Source organism: Pleurodeles waltl, chromosome 7 (assembly GCF_031143425.1).
Source record: "Pleurodeles waltl isolate 20211129_DDA chromosome 7, aPleWal1.hap1.20221129, whole genome shotgun sequence".
Classification (NCBI taxonomy): Eukaryota; Metazoa; Chordata; class Amphibia; order Caudata; family Salamandridae; genus Pleurodeles; species Pleurodeles waltl.
In genome coordinates, this window is record NC_090446.1 from 281981503 (window position 1) to 281996173 (window position 14671).

General features: G+C 41.4%; 1 protein-coding gene across 1 annotated transcript in view; it reads right to left on the minus strand.

Moving 5' to 3' along the window:
* Nucleotides 1-2365: 2365 nt before the first annotated feature.
* RNF114 (ring finger protein 114) overlaps nucleotides 2366-14671 on the minus strand; it is a 145756-nt gene continuing 133450 nt past the window's right edge. Inside the window, exon 6 of the mRNA XM_069243655.1 lies at nucleotides 2366-5123. Coding sequence (XP_069099756.1) covers nucleotides 5058-5123 — 66 coding nt within the window. The 3' untranslated portion in view covers nucleotides 2366-5057. The remainder of the gene's footprint in view (nucleotides 5124-14671) is intronic.

Sequence of the window (14671 nt, forward strand, 5' to 3'; positions counted from 1 at the left end):
TTGCTTTGGATTGAGACGGATTGTAGTGAGGTAGATGGGAGTGCAGCATATTGTTCTGGACTGGAGTGGGGCATATAGTTTTGAATTGGATTGTCTTTGGGTGGAGTCGGGTGGATCAGACTTGTGTGGTTCGGATTGGGGTGGGGTGGATTGGACTGGATTGAACGGGGTGGATTAGGGTGGCGTGGGTTAGGGTGGGTGGTGAAATGGATGGGGTGAGCTGGATTGGGGTGAATTCTGGGAAGTGGAGTACTGGAGTGCGATGGGGTGGACTGGATTGAGGTGGATTGGAGTAGGCCGGACTAGATTTGAGTAGGGGAGATTAAGGTGGTTTGGGGTGGGATGGATTTGGCTGGAGAAGGGTGGATTAATGTGGGCTGGATTAGACTGGAGTGGGATGGACTAAAGTGGATTGTTTTGGAGGGGGTTGATTGGTGTGAGGTGGACTCAGTAGCTGTGAACTTGATTGGAGAGGGGTGGGTTGGACTGGAGTGGGGTGGGATGGATTTGACTGGGGTGGGTTGGAGTGGGCTGTGCTGAAGTGTGGTGGATTGGACTGCAGTGTGGTATGCATTAGGGTAGGGAGGATTGGACTGGGGTGGAATGGGTTACATTGGGGGCTAAGTAGGGTGGATTGCATTGAGGTGAGGGGATTGGAGTGGTGTGAATTGGATTGGCATGGGGTGAACTGGATTGGGGTAGGGTGGGTTGGAGTGGGTGGATTTGGGTGGGGTGGATTGAAGTGAGGTGGACTGGATTGACTGGCATGATTTAGCTGCAGTTGGGGTGGGTTATGGTGTATGGTGGGTTGGATTGGAGCGGGATGATTGGATTGGTGTGGATTGGGTTGGTGTGGAGTGGATTGGAGTATGGTGGGTTGGATTGGAGTGGGGTGGATTGGATTGGAGTGGGGTGGATTGCACTGGAGTGGGGTGAACTGAAATGGGGTTCGGTGGGGTGGAATGGACTGGAGTGGATTTGGCTGATTGTGTGGGGAGAGGTGTACTGGATTAGAGTGGGGTAGATTGGATTGGTGTGGGGTGGATTGGATTTGGTGTGGAGTGGACTGGATGGTAGTGAGACGGACAGGGGTGGATTGAGTGTTCTGAGTTGGGATGGATTGGACTGGGGTGAGGTGAATTGAATTGGAGTGGGGAGTACTGTTTTGGATTGGAGTGGGGCAGAATGTAGTGGGATGGTTTGCAGTGGAGCAGATTGTTTTGGATTGGGGCAGATTGTTTTGAATTGGAGTGGGGCAGATTGGAGAGGAGCAAATTGGAGTGGGGCAGATATTTTTTGATTGAAGTAGGGCAGATTGTTTTGGATTAAAGTGGGGAATGTTTTGGATGGGAGTGCAGCTGATTGCAGAGGGGGAAATTGCTTTGGGTTGGGGCAGATTGTAGTGGGGCAGATTGTAGTGGGGTAGATGGGAGTGAGGCATATTGTTTTGGACTGAAGTGGGGCATATAGTTTTGAATTGGATTGGGACAGATTGTTTTGGAGTGGTGAAAATTGTTTTGGATTGAGTGGGGCGATTTGGGGTGGGGCAAATCAGATGGGTAGGGGGTTGGGAGGATTGGAGTTTGGTGGGTTGTAGTACATTGGATTAGGGTGAGTGGTTTGGATTGGAGTGCGGTGGATTTTAGTGGGTCGAATTGGAGTGGGGTGAAATGGGGTGTACTGCACAGTTATGTGTTGAAGCATCATTTCATAACTTACACATAGTAAAGAAACAATGTTGCTTTGCAATATTTAGAACAAGATATCATCATCTTTTGAGAACAATGCCCACAAGCAAAAACAAAAGAAAACAATCAATGCAAAGTGAGAAAAGATGGCCTGACAAAATAAAAGAATGTTAGCTCTAAAAATTAAAACTTTGCAATTTTGTTTGTCCTGATGGACACGTTTTTGCCAGTCAGAAGCCTTCTGTCTGCAGAGCACCTAAAGTTAAAAAGAACAAAATAGTACCTCAATCTTGTCAGGAGGAGCGGTCAGGCACGGATTTATCAATTAGTGCTTGGTCTATGCTCCACAGAGAGGAACGGAAATGATGCTTGGCAGGCAGTGCTGAATTACGAGACTGTAAAGATGAGTACCACGCAAGCCAACAAATGGTAAGGAACAGGCGGGTTCCAAACCCTTTTTATTTAACAACAGAGGCTCGCAATTGAGATGCATGCGCTATCACATGCACTCGCAGGCTCGATCCTAACAACGTTTTACAGAAATGAAGGCTTTTTGATTTTTTGTCAGGAGAGGTTTTACACTTAGCTTCAATAAACAGAAACACACATTTGATATTACCATAGCATTTCCATGCTTCAGTCCATAATGCCTTATATGACAAACTAATGAAGCAAAAAACAGGTTTATGGTTTTATTCTTTAATGTGAGACATTACAAACAACAGGGCTACATTATACTAGTATAATGAACCCCTCCTTATACGAATTAAGGCTGGTCCTGAAAAAGATCGGTGGTGGCGGAAGCACAGTGTCTAAGAGATGAGAATGTGATCTACTCCTACAGTTTTAACTTACTCCAAGGCAATAAACAAGATTGAGTTGAGGTTAAACATATAGCAGCTTTTAAAAGCGGGCAGAAAGTGCACATGCTAAATAAAAGCACGTGTTAATAAACAATAAGTGCTATTTGATTTTTATGAAAACAGAAAAAACTGTACATGAAATTTAAAAAAAAACATTCTTCCTCTAATTTGGACAATGAAAGTATAAGCTTCCATTAAGAATGAACAGAGAACTGGAATGAAATGAACACTTACCAATGTGATACTGTCACATGCTATAAAACCAAGAAAACCCCAAAAGGAGTATGAATTTTGGTTAGTTCTTTGGATTACAGAAATTGAGGAAAAAGTATACCAACGTTTTCAATTCTAAAAGTTGTGAAAAGTTTTTAATTGCGATTAACATCCAATCTTGCTGTCCATGTTTCAAGTAGGAGAAGCAGCAGCAATTATGTATATGTGGAATTTGACCTCAAGAAAAAAAGCTATACTCCCCAAGGTGAAGCGCAAATGAAAATATCTCTGGATCTGTAGGCTGTGAATTATAGGGAAAAGATCATTGAGAAACATGAGAAGGATCTCTGTATGGTGGAAGCTAAATGTTGTATTGTGTATTTAAAAAGACTTTCAAGAAAATTAAATATTATATTTACATTTGTAAATCTTTAGTTCATTGACCATGGTAAGAGATGCAGGAGACATATTGCAAATTAGTTGAAAAGGTAAGAATGTCATTGAAATCTATGACTTGTGCTATCCTCAATGTGGAGAGTTTGTAATTTGCATATGATTTGATAACTGAGTCTTGTAGCATTAAACTTGTGTGCAACGTAGCCCAGTAGTCTTTCCCACGAACAGGGCTTTATGCCCAAACTTTGAATGTGTGTGCAAGAACCCTCACAAATTCTATTCTGAGCATCACTGTAAATCAGGATCCACGATCAGACAGTAAGGGTGGCTGTTTTGTCAGTAACAGAATGTATTAATGACACCTACAACATTCATTTTACCACTTTGAATTTGTTACAGTTTTACACGCTTTGTGTATTACAGCCAACTGGCTGTTGGAGGGGAAATACTTTTATTAAAAACCCAACACGTCATCAACGTCTCCAGCTATTTATTATCAAACACCTCCACCTAGTAGAGTAATAGGGTGGGACGTTTTGACCGATAAGCACAGGAAGCTACACAACCAATGTTAAAAGTAACTTCTTTTGTAGTACGGATAGGGAGTAGATTTAAATTCTTTCACTGAGAAGTAAGCAATGTCATATGGAGGAGGTGAGACGGGTTTGGAAACCTACTGCTGCACAGGTTTCTTAACCATGCCAGACTATTTTAACTCCGTGTCATGCACCATATTGCAGGGTTTTAGTCTTGCCAACTCTTCGCGTTAAAACTAGACTACGGTGCATGGTTACACATTTTACTCTAATTCACAAACTCAATGTTCTTGCTACTGCCGAATGTATTAAATAAGGCCAACACTGTGGTACACCTTATTATATACACACACCCATAGCCCTCCAGATAAGTATTTCAGAAAACAAGCGTGTAAATTCAAAATTGTCTGTAGATAAGTGGATAATGAAAGACAAATTATGTAAGAAGATATGGCAGGTGAAACCTAGAAGACGAATCATGAGGCACACTCAGTTTGGGATACACTAAATGTGCTCATATTCGTAACGTAAGCAGTAGTAAGTTCAGATCACCACAAGGTTGCTTTTAGATCTTACAAGATACATTGGTTATAAAGAAAGCAACAGTTTCTATCTCACTTTGGTGGTTATTCGCAGCAGTAGAATGACATCTCTGATTAACGTTAGAATCCACAACGCACTGCATTTATACCGCAGAGCTGCTTCAAATGTTGCATAACATAAATATTAGAGTTCTATTAACTTTGAATTTCAAGAATCTCTGTCCATATAACGGATAACTTGCAAACAACAATGACTGGCATTGCAAGTGATTTTTCACGGTAAACAATCTCAAGGTAGGCACAAAAGAATGACATGCCAGACAACTTTCAGACCGTAAGTGATGGCGGCAAAAACATGAGAGGGTGAAAGTGAGGACAGGATTCTGCAATTACTGCTGTTGCCAACATGATCTAGTCCCACACATTTCCGCCCCTAGATGTTTACCACTATCAAGGCTCCAACATCAACCTACCAGCAGTATACTAATTATGTGCATTTCAAACAGATCTCTGCTGCAAAACTACTTATTTCAAAATGAAAATGTTAACTGCAAGTAATTCCAACCGTATTAACCTTTAACAGCAAATAGCTAACTCCATATCCAAGACACATTAACTAAAAAATATATGTTTTTCATTTATAATCTATTATTTACCTCTTTCTATTTAGACATACAGGACGGCTGGAAAAGAATATTAGTTAACTAGATGTACACGGCTTGCAACATTATAATCCCTGCTTCAGAAAGAGCTGTATAAGACACCGATTTGAATCGTCTTTCACAAGCCAAATTTTAATGCATGAAGCGAAGATGATTTTCATTTATCCATCAAAGAACGCCTCAGAACTTCGTTCATCATAGCATCCTCGTCAACATTGTAGTCCTGAAACAGAAAAAAACAGCTGTGAGAAGCAGTCTGACAGCAACGCTGTGAGGCAGACAAGCATTTTTGCCCTGGCAGATTTTTTTGTAACTCTGGGAAGGAATAAATGTTGAAGGCTGACTACAGGACTGCATAATATTTATATAGTTCGTGGAAACCTGCATCCACTGTATAAAAGCTAGTCTCTAATTTCCTTATTAGAGTCGAGTGGTGAAGTCTCTTTAGTCCACTGTAAGAAAACAATAATAATAACGTAACTGCTCAACTGTAATAACTTGTTACATTTAAACGGTGAGGTCATAATACCTGATGCCAGAGTAGGCAGCCAAAGTGAAAGGCAGGTCACAGTACAGCCGCAGTTTAAACTAAGAAATCTAGAAATGTTTTGTCATTCTTCCCTTCTGAGCTTTTTTACGCGACGTGAACAGTTGTAACTTAAAACTGTGGAAGACAAACTGAATTTACAAAAGTTCAAGTTTTTCTGAAATGAACAGCGAAAGGGAAAACGAATCAATTCATGGAAGCCTGTTTATGTTTTGCAGGTCATGGGCCATTACTGAACAGCCAGGCTCTCTCTGCATTTTACTACTCATTCTGATGTACAGCATTTTGTAAAATGACTTACATTAAACGGGCTATTATCTCTTTTGAAAAAATTGGAATTGCTTTTAGATGTGTTTAATTTTGTACAACAGATTCTGTATTAACTCTTCATGCACCCACCAATACTAATCTCTTTTATTAGAAAGAGCAAGGTACAAATCATTTTGGCAGATCGTGAGGAGGAGGATAGTCTGACCATGCATTCTAAGGAATAAAGTGCCCAGTGCCATATGTTAAAAGGATTTTGAAAGTGCCTGTGGAGTTTGCAGATCCAAGACCTTAAAATAAATCCTTCTTTTGGTCTTGTTTCTCTTTTTGGTAAAGGAACTCTTCAGTGACTTGAAATAAACATATTGTGCAGCAGGGGTATTTACCCCACATATATTACTAAGATTTAACCCAATAAAGTATTTACAATGTACAAAGCTACAAATAACATCTAAAGCTTTCTTTAGGGTGACTCGTGTACTTCTATTACAAACTCATTTGACCTGCCACTTTCACCGTTCTAGTTGCAAAGTCAGAATAACATGTCAAGGCTATCCTGGGTTTCTGGTGAAGCTTCTGAGGCAACTCTTGAATTTCTGGAGGTGTCCTGGATCTTGAGAGCATACAACAAAAGACATAAAAGGGGATCTCTTTCCAGGGGACAAAACACAGCACCCATCGGGGTGTGAGGTCCCGCCTAATCAAGGACACAAACCTTAAAGTTCTGGATTTCTGGCAAGCCAGTGTTTGTGGATGGCAACTCCATATAAGGAAATCCAGGTCAGAGGCAGGTTGTGCTGCAGCTCAAGTGGAGCACAGAGAAAGCAAACTCTTTCAGCCTTTTGAGGATCAAGTCTATTCTCATGCATGATATGTATGAGAAATACTCCTATATTGCTGCATGTCTGAACCTAATTTACCAAGTATTCTATGACTGCAATGCGTGCACCATATGGAAAGGTTACCTGTAATCCAGGTTCTCCCTCAAAGAATTCCACAATGAATTCAAGAACACAGAATATCTCCACTGCCATGGAGGATAACAGAACACTTGTAGAGAATAAGTATCTGAGACTGACAACAGAGGTCAAAGTGTTAGTCAAGGACGTCGTCTTTGGAACCCTGTAGTGTACCTTAGATACTCTTAATAAAGAAAATGTGCTCACTGGTCTTGCACTCCTGGCACATGGAATACCTTTAGTGTGTGCTTTCGTGCTAGACAACAGTGCTGCATCTTCCTTCAAGAAGATCCTTAAACTTGTCCCTTCAGGTGATACACCTGGCTCCTGTTGTCAAAGCTATTTGAAGGACTTTAGTGTAAACTGGACACTTCTTAGCTACAGCCTATTCTTTTGGGATCATGTCCCCCTCTATCTTCAGATGCCTAAAATTTGCCTCCTATAATAACAGAATTATATGAGTAGCTTCTGTTGGGAATGGGGCTCCTTTCAGACTGTAGCATTTATTCTGCCAGGGGAATGGTTGCAAGGCTGCCACTGACAGAATGTATGTGTACAGAATTTCTTTAGAGTGAACCAAGGCAAACGTTAGCAAAGCACTGTACACGGTCAAAGGTAAGCTTAAAGTCAACAAGTAATATGAGAGGAAACTGTGCCTTGGATAAAGCATTTGAAATCTTTTGTGACCTGGAAATAACCATGTGACCAAACTGGTGTTGGCTGGACAGGTAGGAAGAGAACCAGTGAAGGACATTGCTGTTGAATCCAATTCACGACTCAGGGGCTCATATGAGGGTGGGATGGTTGACAGTGTGGAAGGCAGCTGAGAGGACCATCAATATCAGAAGGCAGGGTTAACTTAATCTGTGTCAAGAGGACATTGTCTGCGATGTGTAGGGTGGCAGTCTCTGTTCCACAGCGTGATATGAAGTTACAGTAGTAACTATGCAGGAGATGGTTGGCACTGATGTGATTTTGGAGTCGAACATAGACTGCTGTTTCAATTATCTTGCTGATGACTAGTAGGGGAGTGATAGATCAGTAGTTGGCAAGGACATCACAGCCTACTCTGAGTTTCTTTAGGAGTGGGAGGACCTGACACTTTTGTGCACTTCTGGAAAGTGCCCTTGAGTGCGGGAGTCATTGACAATGGTGAGTAGGGGTAGACCGCATCCCCAGAGAGTGCTTTGATGAAGGAAAATGGTATGACAATCTTCATTACTGAAATATGTCCACCAAATCTGGGAGCGATGGGGCTTTGAAGGTTTATCATTGCTGGATTCTACGGGAAGGGGTGAGTGCAAGAGATGAAGAAGGCTTGGTGTAATCAATTTACATTTGGACCCTCAGTATTTTGTTACTGAAGAGGTTGACTGCACCATATTTTTCGGTGGAGTGAGGAATGGTTGGGTCTAGCAGGGGGGATGACGCAGTGTTAGTCTTGTACAGCATTCTGCTTCTCTTGGTTGCCTCACTGATGATATAGCACTTTCCTCTGGCCAATGTGACAAACTGTCTACATATTGTGAGAAGGTCTTCAGTAGCAAGAAGTCTTTCCGGTTCACTGAGGGACAACTTTGTGAGTCCTCTCAAGCTCTGCTGTAACAAACATTACAAAATGTAATGATGTAAAAAAACATTGATCCAAGAAAAACTTTTTTGTCAAGTAAGAAAGTATGATAAAAGAATAAATGTTAAATAAAAGTACATTTAAATTATGCTGGCAGGTCTAAAACTACTTTTTTTGTTTTCATTTAACATAATTTTATTTTGCCTGTAACTATTTCTCCCTGGCCTAAAAACTATGAATCAAGACAGTAAAAAATAAAAATAAGTACAAATTGTGAACAAAAAAATATATTGTGATGCTTGCCTTGCAATACACACGGCATAGACTAAAAAAACCCTATTCTATTCCTGTTCTGTCTAAGTGCAAAACCGTTACCCAAGGGGTGTCCTGAATCTACATCAAATAAATCATATAAATGAACCTAAGCACGGTGTTTGGGAGAGAAAAGCTAGGTTTTGACGTTTATTTTGGGAAATTGTATATGATTAGATACAGCTCTCAAGATGCCAGGGAAAATGTTCCAGAACTTGGAGATGCAGTGTCCTCTGCAGAAATCTTACTGAAACAATGTCCCACAATATGCCTGACACCAACGATCCTAGGGAGGCGGCGTGCTGAGTATCTAAATAGAGAGAGCAGTAAAAATAAGGACTTACAGCATGCACCGGCTTGCAGTAGAGGAATTAAGCTGCGGACAATAATCTGCAGATTGTGTAGTGGATGCCAATACACCTTTGGCACAACAACCACTTTGCCACAAGTGAGTTTAGAACCCACATAAAGAAACTGAGTGCCAGAGGAAGTCTCAGTCTTGGAGCAAGTAAGTGGCTGTTGCTCAGGACTTACCATTTACCTCACAGGCAATTACATTGGTTTACCATAATTACCGAATCCATGCAAAGGAACATCCAGATAATATCAGAGTGGCTAATTAAAAAAATCATGTTTTGGTCCGCACTGGATCCAACAAGGCAGGGTCAGTTAACAAGTGCAAGCTAAAGCACTTTCAAGACTACTATGGAACTGCATTATGAGACCTGGCAATCTTATTTTCTTTTGCTTTCCCCCCTGCAATTATCCATGCTGGAGAGTTTTAATATTTTGCTTATCTATTCCTGGATAGTCTTCTTGATCACTGTAAAAACCCAATATCGACACACAGCAATAAATATATACAATAAAAAGTTATAAAAAATGAATTTCAGAACCAACAACTCCAGTATAAACTGAGCTTTGAGGTAGTTTAAAAACTAGTACCTTACCAAAATGCGCTATAGTTGAAAATCAAAATATATTTATTATCCACTATACAGGGACCTCAATGTGTGGCTGCCATGTTGGTAAAGGATATCCTAATCAAAATATTATTTGACTGGAATATCATGACCTAAATATAATTTACAACAATTAACGCTCATGAGAGTTAATTAAAAAACGTACAACCGAAGGGACAATAGTTTTGTAAGCTGCATTTAGGACACAGTATTTTTAGGTGGCAATATTTCTGCTAGCAATATCCTGACATCATAAAAAGCATTGCTCCATCTACCAAGTCCTAGAGCCTACTGCATATGGCCCCTGGCCATACACTTACATCGCGTTCTGGGTGTAGAGTGTGGCCTTCTAGTTAGGATCTTAATAAGACTGTAAGATTTTTCTGGGCTAATTAAAATAGATTTAGGATGTAATGATAAACTGGGCATCACATCAGCAGACATTTTAAAAAGGATTTCTGATGCAGTTTGCTGGAGAATACATGAATAGGATTAACATAGAATGTGAGGCCATGGCTAATGCAAAACCAGATACATGAAATCTGGAGAATATAAATGGCTACAAGGTTACTTTATAGAAGTGCCCTCCAAAAAACAAAAAAGCAAGAAAACCATTTCAAGTCCAGTGTTTCTGAGAAACATTTTGTTAAGGTTAACTACATGGAGTGCTACAGTCAAGTTTACCACCATCGGGGAGAAATGTCCAGAGAATCCACGTTGTCTGAGTAGTCATGTTTGACTTCCGATTTGGGTGCGACATGCCCCTGAATTTCCAGGAGAAAGCTAAACGTACTCATAAAACAAAGCCTTGTGAAATTGGCTTCAACAGGCCATCCTACCCCACCATCACTGTTAAGTGCTGATGGAAATACGGATATTAAATGATTCTGTAAATTAACAATGACACAAAGATGCTACTCAATAACAGATTAGAAATTAGTCAAGATACAGCTTCTTAATCAGTAGGGCCAGCTTAAAAGCACAGAGTCTCTGTCCTTCCCCAAGATGGATTAAATACATACATGTGCAGAGGCACAAAACTATTTTGCTGTGGGATTATATTAAAACCTGAAGCTTCATAAAACCAGGTAGTCTGAGAACGTTTTTTTAGACACGCTAATGCACAGTTTGTTGTTACTGTCTTGTACTGAGAAAGAGAAAAAAAAAAAGTAGGTTTGAATCAGGCACAATGGCATGCTACCAGAGAGAGTAGCTACCGAAGAGAATACATTTCACAGCAAGCACACGGAAGAGAGGATCATATGTTCAGAGCTTACAGATTTCCTTCAGTGCATTTCTGTCGACAACAATCTGGTTTAAGCAAGCTATGTTTTTTTTTTCTTATCAAACCACACCACTTTATGAAACGTTCACTGTATGACTGAGCTCATAAAAGAACTGAGGAATGAAGCACATTTATCTATAGAATACGACAAGCAGATCTGCCATATTTACTTATGAAATAGATTTGTAAAGTATTTGTATGCCACTCTTGGTTTAACCCATTTAGTTCGGGTGTCGGCCAATGACCGACACCTGCACTCCCTCCCCAGGGCAATTGTTGGCCAATGGTAGATACTGGGGAGTGCTGGAAAGGATCCTCCAATGCTTGCAACCGCAGGAGTCCTTTAAAAAAAATAAATGGTAGAAAAGACACAGAATAGTTCTGCGTTGCCCCCTAATCCCCCTTCCGCTTATCTGCGACATCAGCAACGCCTCAAAGCAGGCTGCCATCACAGATTCCCCCCAGCAGAGAAAGGAGCAGGTAAGATCTCTCTCCCACTCTGGGGATAGCGGGGTGCTAAAATGCCTCCCCGCACATGTTCAGGGGGCGCCTCATTGGAAAGGGGAGATTACCCACTTTCCAATGAGGCCTCCCTGAAAGTTTCCTGGCTGTGGATCTTGATCCACAGCCAGGAAACCTACTAGGCACCAGGGATTTTGTAGAGGGGTCGGCCCTCAAAATTGTGCACCTAGGGGAATAAAAAAAAAAACAATGTATAAAATAAATTACCAAATACAGTGAAATTGTAGGGGTTCGGCCCTCTTGCACACAGGTCGACCCTCTGTGGGCCCTCAAATTCTGTCTGGAAATGCGTTTCTCTGGGTTGGGGGACGGGTGTTTGGGCAATAGCAGCTCCCAGGGGAGCCATACATCGCACACAAAAAAAATTGTGACCCCCTTCAGGAAAACACACATTTCTTACAAAAATATCTATACTACATAGTTCACATGTTTGCCATATGCAGATTATGCAGTAGGTGGTTGATTATATACATGCCAGTATTTACTAATGGATGTGGAAACATGTACTTGCACAAAGTGGAGGGGCCTGCGCACAGGTTCAATAGTTCTTGCAGTTGCTTATTTCTGAATTTGGTTGATAAACTGGTACTAATGAGGTTAAATGTTTGCCCAGACACTATTACCATGTTTGCAAGCAATGAAGACATCCTTTATATATATATATATATGTATATATTTTTTTTTTAAAAAGGTGCCACATAATTTGCCTTTTCATACTGCATAATTTAGTGCTCTCCTGCTGCACAATTCCTTTGACCCTAGTGATAGCAGTGCGAGTTTTCACAAGGAGCACACCTGTGAATAAAGTTGCAGGGACGAATTACTATGTTAATTTGTGCCTCTTGAGATTAAAGGGAGATTTGAAGCTTCAGGGAAATTACTTTTATACTGGCAATGGCCCAGCCGGTCCCCCCAACAATAAAGTTGTGCAGAAGCCATGACAAAAGTGTGCTGTGGAATGGGTTATGTGGCAAGGTGAAGTAATACTGTGTCTTTTTTAGTGTCTTTGGAGAACCTCTAGATTATCTGAAATGATGTGTTTTTTTGTTTATTTATCATGTTAAAGACGCTCACACCACATAACATAACATAACATTGTGCTGTCCCTTCGCAAGCACACTCTACAGTGGAGCGAACATATCAAGGTAGACCAACCCAGAGAGCAGGCATGTGCAGAGGCAAGCATAGATGGAGTGGTCTCTTCGCAGCCCCCAATTTAGTTCAGCCCCAAATCCGCCGTTCACCTTACTATATCCATCTCTTTTTGGATGTTGACGTCCTAGATCAAATTGTGGAACAAACCAATGTGCATGCTGAGCAACTTCTGAGGTAGCATGGAGGCATTCTAAGGCCTCTTTCTAGGTAATATCAGTGGACTCCCACTTGGCGTGAGGAGTTACGATATTTTTGGGCCTTACTCTCAAAATGGGGTTAGTACACCCACCAAACTTGCAGTCCTAATGGTCTCCGATCAGTTTGGGTAACATCCCTCGTCACACTGTACATGATCAGCGATTCGTTTTTGCTACTGGAGCGCATCCTGCAGTTCAATTACAATTCTGCTCCATTGCCCAAGGCCCATACAGATCATGACAGGCTGTTGAAAATCCATTCCTGTAGTGGAACGTTGCCTGCCAGGTTTCCAGAGGTTTATACTCATGGAAATAATATTACCATCCATGAGTCCTTGATCTTGTACAAATGGTGGCGGCTGTTCAGGCAGTGCATTGCGAGCAAAAGAGATCACTATGGCATCAAGTTCTGTATGCTGTGTGATAACTCTACTGGCTGTGTGTACAGCCAGAGAATGTATAGAGGAAAGGACTCAACTCTAAACCCTGTAGGTTGCCCTCCCACAATAGGAGTCACAGGAAAAATTGTATGGGAAGTTGTCCAACCACACCTTCACAAAGGTTATGACCTTGATGTGGACAACTTCTACATGGCGGTAGAGCTGTTCAGTGAGCTGTACAAGGCTGCACTGTGGCATGCGGTATAGTTCATTGTCACTGCAAGGGATTCTCCCAGGAGCTTGTTTGTAAGAAGCTCCAAGAGTCCCATCACTCTGCATTGCATTTCAACGAACTACTCACAATCAAGTTCTCTGATAGGCATGATGTGTATCTTCTTGCTACAATTCATGATGAGAGCACTTACCCTGTAACAGGCTGGGGTCAGAAGGCCGAAGTCCACAAGCCCACCTTTATACTTGATTACAGCAAGCACATGGCGGAGCGGATAAGAATGACCAGGTTCTTCATCCTTACAATGCAAGTCGAAAAGCCCACACTTGGTGTAAGAAACTGTTTACCCACATGATACAGATGGCAATATACAATGCACAAGTTTTTTATTTTGAGACGACCACCAGGGGAAGGCCAATGGCTCTTCGACCGCTAAACAGCCTCTCCACCCCCCCCCACCTCAGCGCCTCGAAACCCTAACGGGTACATAGCGCGCTTTATAAATACTATGATTGATTGATTGAATGGCTTCCCTTGACTTTCAGTTGGCTGTTGCTGAAATTCTAACTGTTACAAAAGTAGCAGCCTCCACTTCATATGCTTGAGAGGCCGTGGCAAGACTGCAGGATCAGCACTTTTCGGATTGCATCCCTGAAACGGCTAAAAAGACTCAACCATGTTATCTTAGTAGAGTCTGCTCAAGCAAGGAGAGCGACAAGAGTGGTGTTTACAGCCCCCAGTGCCCATTCTCAGCCAGCCCTGTGCTTTCCTGCCTGCATTATATTGTAAAAATCAAAAAAGAGAAGTGCTGAGAAACCGACTGAGGTGGAGTTGCGGTAAAGTAAACCTTTCAATGGCTGTGCATTGATACATACTTTTTATGGGCCGCTACCTCACTAGGCAAGCAGCTGCAGAATTATTGTTCCTCTACGAGAGGAAATCATGGACTTGCTTGTGGCCTGCTCAACACCTTTATCTGCTGTCAGAACATGGTAGGTGTATTATTCACTAATTGACAAGTGCATTATAGTCCATACACTGCACATATTGGTGGATGGAACATAAGCCACTTTGTCACAGAGTACCCTGTGTAAAGTCTTGACTGGATTTTGAAGTGCCTTTTAGGGAGCTTATGTATACAACAAAAGGATCACCCCGACTGCCCACAATAACCAGAGTAAGTGTAATACGTCAAACAAATGTCCTGTGGGGCTCATTCACTGGCACTTCTACTTGATTTAAAAGTGTGGAAACTTAATTATTAACCTATAATCAATTTTATTGAAAAAGGATACAGGACACAATTTCTTATATGGTGATTTTCAAATTGTTATTATCAGGAAAGAATAAACATTCCAGTATATATATTAATGCAGAGGAGAC